Genomic DNA, 14,899 nt, shown 5'->3' with positions numbered 1-14,899 from the left:
GTAGTCTAGGCGTCAAAGGAAAGTATCATAACACCTTACGAGCCACCTTCGTGCCTTTTGTGTCTTTATCGACCCATCGACTCTCATTACAAATGGGACAATTTTGCAAGGACTCGTTTTCTTTCCAAAAGAGAGCACAATCATTTGTGCACACATCTATCATCTCATATGCCAAACCAATCTTCTTAAATGTCTTCTTAGCTACATAATACGAAGGGGGAATCTTGTTGCCTTCTGGCATTGACTCTCGCAACAACGAGAGGATTCGATCTACTGCTTCATTTTGCAAATGGTACGTATCCTTTATATTCAAAAGCTTTGCTAAAAAGTCGATAGAAGAAAACTTGGTACAACCAGGATATAATTCTGTTTCAACTTCCTTTACCAGGTCTTCAAAATCATCAATAACACCGCTACTATCTCCATTCGAGTTCTCTTGGTTAAGGTATGTATCTTCTTCCATACGCTCCCCCCTAATGTCTTCAATAACGTTTACCATATCGTCTTGTGTCGCAACATCGTTTACTTCTGCAATTGGAGTCGTGTCCCCGTGATAGGTCCACTTCGTGTATTCCTTCCAAAAACTATTAATACGCAAATGGTATTTCATTTCTACCATGGTTTTTAAGCCGGAATTTTTAAATTGGGTACACGGACATCTAACTTCACCGTGGTTTTTTATCACTCTTTCACACATCTCGATAAATGACTTGAGTCCTTGCTTGTAGTGAGGTGAATGACGTGGGGAATCAATCCAACTTTTATCGATAGGCATTATGCAACTGAAAGAAAATCTAATTTAGGATTAACAAGACAAGGGTAGGCTGCTAAACCCACTTTTTGAACACTTTATCTCATATGTGAATGTGTATTACATGATTGTTTGTTTAAGAAAAATTCGGCAGCATTTCCTCTTAGCTCCCAAGTATATATGTAATGATATATATACCCGAGGATCAAAGAGAAAATGATAACCGAATCCTTCTTAAACAAACAATCATGTAATACACATTCACATCCTAAATGAGATAAAGTATTCAAAAAGCAGTCCCAAGATAAATGGGGACAACCCGAAATTAATTTCTAAATCAATTTCGGGCGGGTATTTCTAAGCTCGTTATGTTTAAAATGATTAATTCAAACACGGGCACAGTTTTTAAGCTTGTTATGTTCTTAATGATTGTTTTAAATTTTGGGCGGAACGTTATGTTTTAAATCATGATTTCAATTTCGATTGGGTGTTTTCTTAGCTCGTTATGTTTGAAATGATGATTTCAATTTCGATTGGGTGTTTTCTTAAGCTCGTAATGTTCTTCATAATGGTTTATATTTCGGGCGGTTATTTTCTTTGCTCCTTTTGTTTTAAATGATGATTTCAATATTGGCGGGTATTTTCTATGTCCGTTAAATTTTAAATGATGATTTTAATATAAAGAGGGTATTTCCTAACTAATATATATTTGTCAAATTTAAATATAAATGTTTTAAAACCTATACACAAATATACAAATTATCAAACTTTAACATTTTTTTCAAACCTACACATAAACAAACACACATTTTGATCAAAACCATAAAATTTATACACTTACACCTACATACATACATTCATTCATACACTTACATACCCACATACATGCTTACATACACCTACATACACAAATACATAGACTTTCATATACTCATTTTCTCCAAATACACCTACATTATACATTTGACATACAAACATTCATCCTTACACACACATTTACATACTTTATACAAACATACATACTAACATACACATTTTTCACCAACATACTAACATACACCTACATACATACATTCATTCATACACTTACATACCCACATACATGCTTACATACACCTACATACACAAATACATAGATTTTCATATACACATTTTCCTCAAATACACCTACATTATACATTTGACATACTAACATATACCTACACTGTACATTTACATACCTAAACAAACAATAATTCATTCTCTAAACTTTGAAAAAAAAATACATATAAAACTCACCGTATTTTCAAGTTTCTAAGAGATGTAGACCGCGTAGACGAGGTGGTGAGTGGAGAAGTGACGGTGGTGATCGGAGAAGTGATGGTGATGATCCGATTTCACTACCAAACACACAAAAACACACAAAAATATAAAAAGTTAAAGCCTATCATATGTATATAACAAAATAAAGAAGAAATGTAACAAAAACAAAGCTTTACTTACCGATTTGGTCGAAATTCGCTGAAATCCGGCGGTTTCTCTCGAGTTTTTGGGGGAAAAAAGTGAAGAAAGAGGGAAAAAATGGCGCTGATATGGGTGTAATATCGTTTCACCATTAGCGGCGACGGGCTGTCGCCGGTATTGATGTTTGTCGCCGGTAAAGGTTTGACCAGAGATAAGGATTGTGTGGCTAGTGATTAAAGTTCTGACACACACTTTTAGCGGAGACCGGCTGTCGCCGGTATTGAGGTGCCCTTGTCGCCGCTAATAAGTTTTAATTCCCCAACCGTTAGATCAGGATTTTGATCAACGGCTGGGGTTTGGTTTCAGCATCTGGCACGCGGATCGACCAATAGCGGCGACGTTTGGCCTGTCGCCGCTAATGGTGTCGCCGCTAAAAGTATACAATTCTTGTAGTGTGTAGTCTGTGCCGCACAGACAAAAGAGGCTAGCAAGCTCTTCTCTAAAAACAAACAACCCCTAAATAGAGTGGGTCTGGGTCTCGTACCCTAATGTTTCTAAAAATTCTAATAGAATTGTTATATTATTTTTTTAAGAATCCCCATAAAGAGGTTATAAATCCTTTTGTTTTCCTAGTATGGTGGTAAATTCCTTTGTTTTCAGACAAAGAGGTCAAGAGTTCTAGTCTTATAAAACTTGTTTTTTTGTGGTCTTTTTAATTTCAAGCTAACACTACTGTTTTTAAAGAATGGGATTGAAAAAAAAAAAAAAAAAAACAAGCACACGCATGCACAACAGCCTGTCTAAGCATTTTCCTAGTGCATAGTAGGTCTCCAAAGTAGAATCTTGATTTAAATGGTTGTAGAAATGAAGGATTTTCGTGCCTTTCTTGTATGAAGATGGTATTATGGAAGTGATGCTCGTATTTAAGAGATGGACAAATTAGAAGGTAATCTCGGCTGTTTGTTTTGAGGGGGTTAATTTTTCAATGCAATGTCTAAAGGATACAACCAAATAACTAAATTGTGATGGAAGTAACTTTGCTTGGTTTGTTACTTGTTTAAGGAAAGTAGGCAAACATGTAATGGATCCTTGCGTAGGGAACAACTGATAAATGTTTTTTTATTGTTTTTGTTTACCTTTCGAATTTTGCATTTTACTTTTATTGTGCGTTTAAAAAAAAATAAGGAACGATCATATATTTTTATTGTGATATTGTGTTTTATTATGTTCATCGCCTTGCCCCGACCCGAACTCCAACCGACCCAAAAGTTCTAACGTCGGTTGGTGAAAAATCTTAACACCGAAAATTGAGGATCCCATTGAAAAAAAAAATCCTTGGCCAGCCACTGAGGGCAAGCGATCCAAAGCCTAGAAAAGTAATAATAATGCTACCTAAGTATGAATATTTGAAACAATGATTGGGCTTAGTAATCGATTTATAGTGTGTTTCTTAGTACCTCTAGCTATATAGCTAGTGGTAAAAATGGTGTGGAACTATAAAGACTTTGTGGTTAGTGTCTAGACTTAGATTGATTGCAAAACTATGACTATCGGTTGCTTGACCTCTCCGACAGGGGCGAAGGATAAGAGGGGCGGGGAGGGGCGCCCGCCCCCCGAATATTTTGCTCAGTAGTGTTATATATGTAGTTTTCGTATAGAAATTTGTGGGTATATACGTTTCCGCCCCCCCCCCCCACGGTTCTATAGAATTTTTTGGGTATATACATTTTCGCCCCCCCGGCCGAAAAATTCAAGCTTCGCCACTGCTCTCCGAGCATGAACATCAGCGTACGAAAGCTCTTCAACATCATCATTATTCGGGACACTTTTGATCTTCTTAGCTGATGATTTAACCTAATTTGTTCACATGTGATGGATTTAAAATCAATTAGTCAAAATTGAAACAAGTGTGTATGAGTGTAACAATGGTGAATGAATTCATAAAACAATACACACATTTTTCTCTCGTTCCTTCCGCTTCGTTGATTTTGATACAATCGGATCTCACAGATTCGGTGACGAATTATGCAGCGAATCGGATTCAGTGGGCTCCTATTTTACCAAATTGAAGTTATTAGGGCTCGAATAAAAGAGTATTACCCATCAAATAGCAAATATTTTTTTTTCAAATTATCTACACACTAATATATAATTTTTAACGGCAAACTCACATAACCCTAAACCAACTCTTTAATCTCTAGATCAAGTGGTGGAGGGCTTGCATTTCTCTTGAGAGATGCAGGTTCGACTCCCACTTGGTGCAGAGTGAGGCATTGGTGGGCAATGATAGGAGAACCAGGGAAACCTAGGTTGGATCCTTGAGCCAAACGGGTTTTACCGGTAATTTCACAGTCGTGCCTACGGGTGGGTGGGTTACTGGGTTTTCCCAAGAATTGGTGGTGGACTCGGGTTACTCTCGGAGTACTCCGTTTGTCCAGTGTGTGCTCCGAGAGTGCTCGGGATTGAGTTTGTTGGCCGTTCAAAAAAAAATTTATTCCATTTCATAGAACTTAAACAATATCCACTTATAAGTGTATGACGGCATCTACACATTAATTATAAAAAACTTAAAAAAGTTACAACATTCATCACTGGGCATTCCAAACGTCATTCAATATTGATTAACCAAAGCAAATCCAATACAAACTAAAACCCTACACAAAGTTAACCTCAGTTTCATATACGTTCAGGGTATTTGGATTCTATTATCCAAAACATCTTTTACTTCAAAAACACAAATGGATTTAACAGGAGCTTGCGAATCGGATCTTCACTTGCATCCACTCTCTCTGACCCACCCGCACAACTTCTTAAGCTTCTTGTCTCCTTCAACAGCTCTCGTTGCCTAGCAATTCTGAACACGAGTGTTACGGAATTAAGAATGTTACAACATGTGTCTTCAAGGCGGAGGTTGGAGGCACGCGATAACACCCATGAAAGAAAGGATGCTGCAGCGCTTGCATGGTTGTGGGCCTTTCACAAGGACACCATGAAAGAAGCGAAGCAATAAGATTAACCGCATCAGAGTTTACAGTCGGCAATAGTTCAGAAAACCGCACACCAGGAAAATCAGGAAACCCATAACATATGTTTCTAGCAAGATCAAGTCCCGAGAACCACGTGCTTTCAGTTGGGGTGCCTAACACTCGGCAGATTTTATAAATTACATCTGATTCAGAAGAACCTTGAAACAATGGTTGGTTGGTAAATAACTCAGCCATGATTGCACCAGCTGCCCACATATCAACCGAAGAATTGTAATATGGCGCACGTAGAAAGACCTCCGGGGCATGATACCACAACGTTGTAACATTATGCGTATATGGCGGTTTACCATTCATCTCGCGTGCCATACCAAGATCACTGATCTTTACCAGATTGTTAGATACAAGAAGGTTCTCCGGTTTGAGATCACGGTGAAAGTATCCTTTGTGGTGCATGTGTGCAAGTCCTTGAAAGATTTGGAAACACAAGTTTCTGATTTCGGTTTCGGAGAAAAGTTTCATTCTTGCAACCGTAAACTTGTAGAGATCGCATTCCATGCATTCGAATATCAAGAACAATGTGTTGTTTTCTCGTATGATCTCCTTGAGTTTTACGATATTCGGTTGATTGGCCATCTTGATGAGTGATTTGACTTCCCTCAGGTTCATGCAGTCTTCCGCTGTGTGATATTCTTGGATGAGTTTCTTGATCGCAACAAGTTCACCAGTTTGCTTATTCATGGCTTTCCACACAACTCCATAAGCCCCACGTCCAATTTCCATGATTCTTTCGTATTTCTCCATAGCGTATAGATAGTGAGTTTTGAAGCAATTTATTTAGTAGCTATAGTATGGTGAATATGAAATTAGGGTGTGTTACTTATTTATACGAATTTTATTGTGTACAGAATGTCGGTGTTTATAAAATAAGTTCTATTATTTGTAACTGAAAATTATTACTGTTTAATATAAGTTCTCTAAATACGTGATAAGTATATCTACAAAATTCAAATTTACAATCTGAGTCGTTGTTTCATTTATTTTTCAAGATTTTATACTGATTCGTTGATTAATATTACGTGCGTAGAAAGGTGAATCCCTTGATTTGTCATTAAACGATTTGAATTGAGGGAACATTACTTGCACTAGTTCGTTTAAGAAAATAAATAATCTGATTTTTAAAATTAGTTCATAATGACTTTTATTAGGGCTAAAAGGGTGTTTAAAAAAATAGAATGACATAAATATAAAGAAAACTGATTGGGTGGCGGGTCTGATTTGGCAAGTTTGTGGTGTTTTAAAATATTTTTTTTTCTATCTTTTGTAGTTGTGTAGGAATGATCCGGCACAGTTATCCCGGCCCGGGTCAGGCTATATTTCAGTTGTTCTACATGATTCCTAATTTAAGTTGTGACCACTCGTACCTTTAACATCGTATCATTTCCTTTCACGTTCACGTTCCAGTAATTATTATGTGAAACTGATAAACGTTCTTGAATATATTTGAATATATATATGAATGTTGTGATTATGGGTTGTGAATATATATATATATATATATATATATATATATATATATAGGATAAGGATCCGTTAGGAACCACCCTTTATTGCGAGAACCGCGAGAACCAGTGTGAACACATGGCATTTTTGTAATTAAAGTGAAATTCCATCTAACAGGGTTTACATCTTCCATCTTCGTTCTGTTCAAATAGTTAGGGTTTACATCCTCATTCAAATCATCGCTCACTGCTACCATTCCCTTGACAACCGCCGTCGTCGACACATCATCTCTGCCACCACCGCGACACCACCGCACCACCACCGTGAGAACTCCTTCGTTGACAACTCCGACGAAGACAACTCATCCACTGACATTCATACATCTGCTGATAAGTCACCATTGCAATAGCTAATTCGGCTCGTCCTTCTACGATTACTCGGTTGAATACATCATTTATCCGGTAATCAAAACAAATTACATACTTTTTTATTACATCCATTCTATTACCGATTTCTATGTTGTTACCAATTCTCACTGTAAGTGTTCTTATACGTTTACTTAGTCTGATTATATTGCTATTTGTCATCTACTTACAAAAAAACATGATTGCACTTGTAACCCCTTTGTGATACATATGGCATCTTCGGATTCATCACATATATAACCTCCTCGTCAATCTGATGGGTTCACAGTTCAAGCGGCTAGAAAAGTCCTGGAAGAAGCTTGCTTTGGGTCGGATTTTAAGGTTTCCGAGTGGCTTAACTGGGTCCCTATTAAAGTTAATGGTTTCTTCTATTTCCTATATATGTTCTTTTAGTTTTGTGATTTAATCCCCTGCATATGTGTATGTGTGTGCACTTTAAATTCCAACTGAATTGGATGTATAGATTTATGTATAAATTGGGAAAAATCTAGGTGTTCTGGGGTTTAGTGACTTGAAGAAAGAGATTGGTTGGATGTATATAAACTTTCCCTAAACCCTAGAATGAAACCAGCAGCAATTATGAAGTTGTGCTAATCAAAAAGCAAACACAAATAGTACTCATAGGTTAGTGGCCCTTGTGGAACATGAGTGGATTCTATATAAGGTCAACTCATTTGATATAAGCTTTCAATCCTTTTCCACTTGCAATGCATGAAAGTAAAGTAATATTGTGGGGTCCTTTGCACCCATTACATTCTGATGCATGATCGGTAGTAATAAGAATTTTAACTTTCTATTCTTTAATCCCAGAGGATATAGTAGCGAAAGTAGTGATACTGTTGGAATGGATTACTTTAAGTGCAATTATGGGTCATTTGTCACAAATAGTTAAACATGTGTTTGAATAATCTTAATATTTTTTGAATGGATTCTACATTCAAAAAATTAGGATTACATAACCATTTGGTTCTTTCTCATAACGCTCTCCGTTAACGTATCATGATTTTCTTTTTTGTGTAACCATTATGATTTCAAATATTGAAGGGAGGATTTTCGTAAGGAATTCCAAGAGCAAAATCCAGATGTCAAGTCAATGCGTGAGGTGTTCACTGTAACTCATTCTTCATCATCCGACTATTTTTACATAACTTTTCAACAAAATCGTACTCTTTTTTCTGCCACCTGACATGTATGTGCCTACAAACTCATTTTGCAGATTGGCAAGGCTTGTGGAGAGAAGTGGAAGACCATGACTTATGAGGTTTGTATTGTTTTAAATTTTGTATCTTCAGTTGTTTATTACATCATTAATTATTTGAGAAATTTTGATAAGTTTAGAGATTAACATGGTCACTCACACGAGGTCAAATGAGGTATTTTCTACTTATAAAAAATAGATGGATTCCTCAAGAATTGAGAAATTTTGATAAATTATGGTAATGCTAGATTTGGTTATGGATTATGTAAGTGACAGGAAGCAACATCAAAATGTTCAGTTTGTCAAAGTTATTTCATGATTTTACGCACAATTTGCAAGAACACGTGGGTTTAAGTTTGAACAAATTGTGGAAATCTACATTCTAAAAAGACCACCGGATTTGGTGCTTTTAGACTTTAGTTCCAGATTGTTTATTCTTCTAAACTATAGTTTTTTTTTTTTTTTTTTTTTTTTTTTTTTTTTTGCATTTTGCATTTTGGTAGTTTGGTGGTTGTTTCAAAAAGTAAAGTAGAGTGGTTTGAAGTAGTATCTTGTAACTTCGCTGAAGAGTCATCTTTTGCATGTGTATTCATATATTGATTACTTTTATTATCTAGTTATAAATTGGGTCTACGTACTTGGTATTTTCCATCAAAATTGGGTGTAGCTGAGTAATGACACCTTAGTATTAATATCTTTTGGTATGTGGTATTTTATTATAGGTGAAGGTGCAGTACTATGACGTTGCGACAGAACAACGAGCAGAGTTTGAGAAAGCTTTGGCAGACTATGCTAAGAGAAAGGTGCGCATGTTTTTTTTCACCGTAACTACTGTTCTTTACTTTGAAACATAGTGGTGTTTGGTTTAACGGAGTAAAAACAGATTGATAGTAAAAGGGCGTGTCAGATTTTAGGGAAAATATATGAGAATCAGCATTTAACCCGGCCTGTGTTGACCCGTTACACATTGTGTCTGACCCACCCAAGCAACAGGTATCAAGTAATTAACTAATTATACTTGTTGCAGTACCAACTTACTATCAAACTCATTCATACCCACAGTGATTCTTGCTAATGTAGAATACCGTTTCCACCCATCAGTTTTATTATACCATATTATATAATATAGGTAGTGCAGCAAATATGTTTATACTCACCAAGAAAAACCTTAATTGCAGGAAAATGGGGAACATGACGAGTTTGATGAGGATTCAGACTCAGATTATGATCGATAAATGAATATGTTGCTTTTGACCTCATAGAGATTCTATTTAGCTGTCACAAGTATCTTGTACAGTGAGATATTCAAACGTGTCTTCTAGAACTAAGTGCATGTAAATCATTCTCTGTGTATATTGAAGAAAAATAGAACCTGAACACAAATGCGAGTTTTTGTTGATAAAGGTTTATGTTGCTATCATCCGTTAATGAAACGAATAGAGTATATTGTAATGGTTCTTGGGAATCAATACAACGATCATGCACATGTGCATTATGTTGATAACACCCATACTCATCACTGATCGTGCACATGTGCATTGTGTTGATAACACCCATACTCGTCATCCGTAAACTGTTAACCATCATTAACATGAACATGCACATGTGCATCACGTTAACAACACCCCATAATCATAACTAATTATACTGTTAACCATTAATACATAACCGTGCACATGCGCATCACATTGCCAACACCTTTTAATCATCTCCCTATAATCATATGTTAACCATCAGCACATTTCCAATGCACATGTGCATCGTAACGCTAACACCCTATAATTATCACTCTAACACCCTATAATTATCACTGATAAACTGTTGACCCACTAATCATCACTGATAAATTGTTGACCCACTATGATCATCACCAATAAACTGTTGAACATGTATACATGGTTGATCGATAAACTGTTGACCATGTATACATCGTTGACCGTTTAAACATTGTGCGTACACATTCCATACGTTTTATTAATTATGATATTTATATCCTCTTTTTGTTCGTTTTATTTTTTGTTTATATATAGGAACAATCCTACGTTGAGCATTGTACACATCAGAGCATTGTACACATCGGTACATATTAAGTCCAAAGAATGGTACATATTATGTTCAAAAGAAGGACAACCAAAAAAATACTCGAACTACTTATAAATTGACTATCACTTGTTTTTTTTTTTCACATTCCTTGTTTAGACTTATTTTTTATCTACTTAGCGGTGTGGTATTCATTGTTGTATTCAAGACCAATTAACATAAATTACCAACATGTCCACTGTTTCAACATCATGCACATGTGCATTACCCAATGCGTGCATTTTCAACATTGAAACCATGTCATCTAAACTTATCGATGCACGGTTTTTAATACCATTATGTTTTAAGTACATGTACTCCATTTTCAACTCACCTATTATACATTGCAACGTATACATTATGCACATGTGCATTCCCACCATATAATATGTCAAACAACATTATACATTACTACCTCTACACGTTATGTACATGTGCAATGCCAACATAAACTATGTCACTCATCATATCACATCAATAGGTAACTGTACATTTCCAACATATACTATACCATACACCATACAACATTGTAAACTACATATCCTATACCAAACACCATCATACATTACCACTATGCATAATAATATATAAATATGCACATGTGCATTGGCAACATAATCATTTATGTCACAACAATAAACACTTGTGTATTTCTAACATATAATATACTAACCACCATATAACATTTTAAAACATTGTAAACTGATTATAATCATCCGGAAACACATAATATATCACCACTATGCATACTAATTCACCTTATGCACATGTGCATTTCCAACATATACTATACCATATTACATCAAATTACTGAATTAACGATCGTATAGTTGTCATCGTCCAATAAACAAATATAAATTATCAATAAAAAATAACTAACATATAAACCACCATAAAACACAACCATAATTTTCAATATAACACGTTCAATACAACTTTCTTTCATTAATGATGGAAGTTTTCCACCGTCTCGTCGCCCTTGTCATCCATCACATCGTGCTTTTTACTTGTCCTATTCTTTTATTTATTTCTCCTGCAATAACTGCACATGACATCAAACAACATTGCTCAACATGAAAGTAACAATTGGATTCACATGTGCATATACTACCAACTGCATCATCGACTAATAACCAACCTTTTTTGGTTTTTCGTTAAATACTTTTGTATTCACCTTGCTTATCATCAGGCAGTTTTGTTGCCCCTTCGTCATTCTATCTCAACACAAATGTTACTCTCTTCAATTTTTTTTCCGTTTTTTTTTACCTACAGTAATAATTGAAACATAATATAACCAAAATGTAATTTCAATTAGTATGTGCATTAAACACCTTTTTTTTTCATCACTGTAAACGATATGCATTTGTGCATCTGTATGCACATGTGCATCACATGTCATTGACATTATGCACTTGTGAATCAAAATGCACATGTGCATCACATATTCTTATAATGATATTTAAAATCAATCCATATGTAAAGTTCAATGTTATGTGCTCAAATTCAATATGCACATATGCATCACTTTAAACAACAACATCAACAAAATCTAATTACACAAAATCATAAACACGTATATTAAACAAAACTGCTCATGTTTGCTATGCACATGTGCATCACATGAAACAATAACATCATCATATTCTAATTACACAAAATCACAATAACACCATCATATCTTAATTACACAAAATCACGTATCTTACACAAAACTGCCCAAGTTCACTATGCACGTGTGCATTACCTAAAACAACAACACCAGCATATTCTAATTACACAAAATCACACTACACGTATCCAAAACAAATCTACTCAGATTCACTATGCACATGAATGATATTATTAACTTTATTTGCTCAAATTCACTATGACACACTCATTGAATCATCTATTCTTATAATCACGTTGCCCTAATTACGAAAGGATTAAAAATGAACAATGCTTATAATCATGTTGCCCTAATTACGAATGGATGAAGAATGTACGAACGATGATCAAGTTCATAATATATGTTATAGGACTAATTTTGGACGGACTTTGGGGACTAACCTCGATTATATGACTATATGCTGGCAAAATATCAGATCTGAGATAAATTCTCAATCCAGATGCTTCAATATCCTGAACTGATGACGGTGAAGCGATGATGTATTCGAGACGATGATGTAATCGATGAACTGTTGAGTATTGTTGAAGATTCAGGGACGAACTGTTGATAAATGTTGAGAGATTCAGGCTGAATGTTGAGAAAATGTTCAGAGATCTAGATCTAATCAGAGGTTAGAGAGAGTGGATGTGAAAGTTTGTATTAAATTTAATTTAGTTTGTGCTTGAAGTCCAATATTTTAAAAGTTGTTTGGTATTTACAAAATTGCCCCATGTTCACATTGGTTCTCGCGGTTCTCGCAATAAGGGTGGTTCTCGCATGAACCCTACCCTATATATATATATATATATATATATATATATATATATATATATATATATAGGGGAAGGTTCATTGGGGAACACTAAAAAAGTGGGGAACAGCGGGGAACCGACTTAAACGAACTCCGATTGGACTCATTCCTGCGGCGTTTGAACCAGCTCTTCGAACTCTAACTAAGATCTCTTAACCCTAAACCCTAAATTATAACTCCTAAACTCTAAACCCTAAAGCTAAAAAATAAGGCTAAAACCTAAGCTAAACCGTAAAATCTAAACTATAAACCCTAAAAGCTAAACCCTAAAGGCTAAACCTCAAAGCTAAACCCTAAAACTAAACCCTAAAGCCTAAAGCTAAACCCTAAAGCCTAAAGTTAAACCCTAAGGCTAAACCCTAAAGCTAAACCCTAAAAGCCAAACCCTAATATATTTAGGGTTTATGGGTTATGATTTACGGTTTAGGTTTAAAAGATCCTAGATAGGGTTCGACGAGCCGGTTCCAACGCCGCTGGAATGAGTACTATCAGAGTTCGTTTGAGTCGGTTCTCCACTGTTCCCCACTTTTTTAGTGTTCCCCAATGAACCTCACACTATATATATATATATATATATATATATATATATATATATATATATATATATATATATATATATATATATATATATAAAGAAATCTAGCTGTACAGTTTATAAATTAATTTGCAAACAATAATGTAATGTGCAGCCTCACACCAGGCTAGGTGGCGCACCCCTTCTACCTCGCACACCCTTTCTATCCCGACCATATATATAGGCTACGACAAACCCATAAGTCCTGACAATATCATGTCCACAAATTCAGACCCATCGTACATAACTTGTCCGAATTTGTTAGGCTTTTAACATATTTTGTCCGAACTTGTTGGATCTTGACTTCCCTTGACTTTGGACTTTGACTAGCACTGATAAAGCACGGTTATCCGACGAGAACTGCACTTACAGACTCCTGTTGATGCATATTTGTGTGGATGCAGCTCGGTTCAGTTCAGTTCGGCTCGGCTCAGTTCAGCTCGGTTCGAGACTGAAGTTGACGACATTCCTCCGTCATACGACCCGACATTCGCGATACGAGAACCAAGATAACGGAAGATGTCACACCCCAACCGATGTCGGAATCATCGGGGTGCGGCACTGAGCGAAACAGATTGTTCAGGAGAAATCCATAACAACTAATATTACCAAATACTATTAAGTTACGTCCCATACCATAACATATCAAGCAATTTAATTATTAGAGACCAAATATCTCAAAGACAAATAAAAAGTTGTTCTGACAACTCATAATTATAAATTGTTCGTTTCTAGACTCTTCCTACTTGATTTCCACATAGCAAGCATCCTAGCATCTCAAACACCTGTCACATACGTTAAAATAGAGGTCAATACACATAGTGTAAAGGTGAGCATACAAGTTTAATAGTATAATAGATAGTGAAAACGTTTTACGCATAGCCAACACGTAACATGTAGCAAAGTGAAGCTAGTAGGTTATCGCGAATGAAATATGCACAGACGTGACTGCGAGTTGTAGAATGCGCAACACATATCACCACTGTGACACGTGAAGTAAAGCCCTTAACAACACTTATCCACGACAGGTGTTGAGTTCAAACTATAGTACTATCGTTGCTAAGGTGTCAGGCAACAATCACTGTGTAAACATAACGTACAAGCATTCATCGAATAACACGCATAACATGCAGTTGAGGTCAACGTAGAAAAGTGTTTGCGTTGTGTGTCGATTGTGATTTAGATAAGTAACGTATGTAACACCGAAAAGTGCGTAAAGCAAAAAGGGTTCGAGTATACTAACAGATTGTGTTAAATGAATAACACAATCTTGGATTGGATTGAAGGGAGCGCTGGAAAGTTAGCTTGATTACAGAACGATAGCGTAAGCGATGAATAGTGCGGAAAACGGTGTCACGTGAACTGAATGACTAAGTGGCATTCGATCGGATGACAATCCGGACGGATGGTCATTCGGTCGGATTGTCATTCGTTTGGGATGGATGTGTTTGTGTATGATAGCTTTGAAGTTTTCGCTGTAGCA

The 14,899-nt window shown here is 35.9% G+C and overlaps 2 protein-coding genes across 2 annotated transcripts; one reads left to right on the top strand and one right to left on the bottom strand.

Moving 5' to 3' along the window:
* Positions 1-5,061: 5,061 nt before the first annotated feature.
* On the bottom strand, positions 5,062-6,065 carry LOC110906833 (cyclin-dependent kinase F-4). Its single transcript, XM_022151906.1, has one exon. The coding sequence runs from the start codon at positions 5,980-5,982 to the stop codon at positions 5,062-5,064; it is 921 nt and encodes a 306-aa protein (XP_022007598.1). The 5' UTR covers positions 5,983-6,065.
* A 2,083-nt stretch (positions 6,066-8,148) lies between these two features.
* LOC110906832 (high mobility group B protein 14-like) lies at positions 8,149-9,724 on the top strand (the record flags this gene model as incomplete). The annotated part of the gene is made up of 4 exons (XM_022151905.2): positions 8,149-8,208; positions 8,323-8,367; positions 9,027-9,107; positions 9,483-9,724. Coding segments are annotated over 4 exons (243 nt in total), but the record flags the coding sequence as incomplete, so codon positions are not given.
* Positions 9,725-14,899: the final 5,175 nt, after the last annotated feature.

The sequence above is a fragment of the Helianthus annuus genome, chromosome 14 (assembly GCF_002127325.2).
Source record: "Helianthus annuus cultivar XRQ/B chromosome 14, HanXRQr2.0-SUNRISE, whole genome shotgun sequence".
Classification (NCBI taxonomy): Eukaryota; Viridiplantae; Streptophyta; class Magnoliopsida; order Asterales; family Asteraceae; genus Helianthus; species Helianthus annuus.
The sequence above is the reverse complement of the archived record's forward strand: the minus strand, read 5'-3'. Positions and strand labels throughout refer to the sequence as shown.

What these genes read in the sequence shown, in the direction of transcription:
- LOC110906833 (XM_022151906.1), bottom strand. Translation starts at nt 5,982, where the DNA reads ATGGAGAAATACGAAAGAATCATGGAAATTGGACGTGGGGCTTATGGA.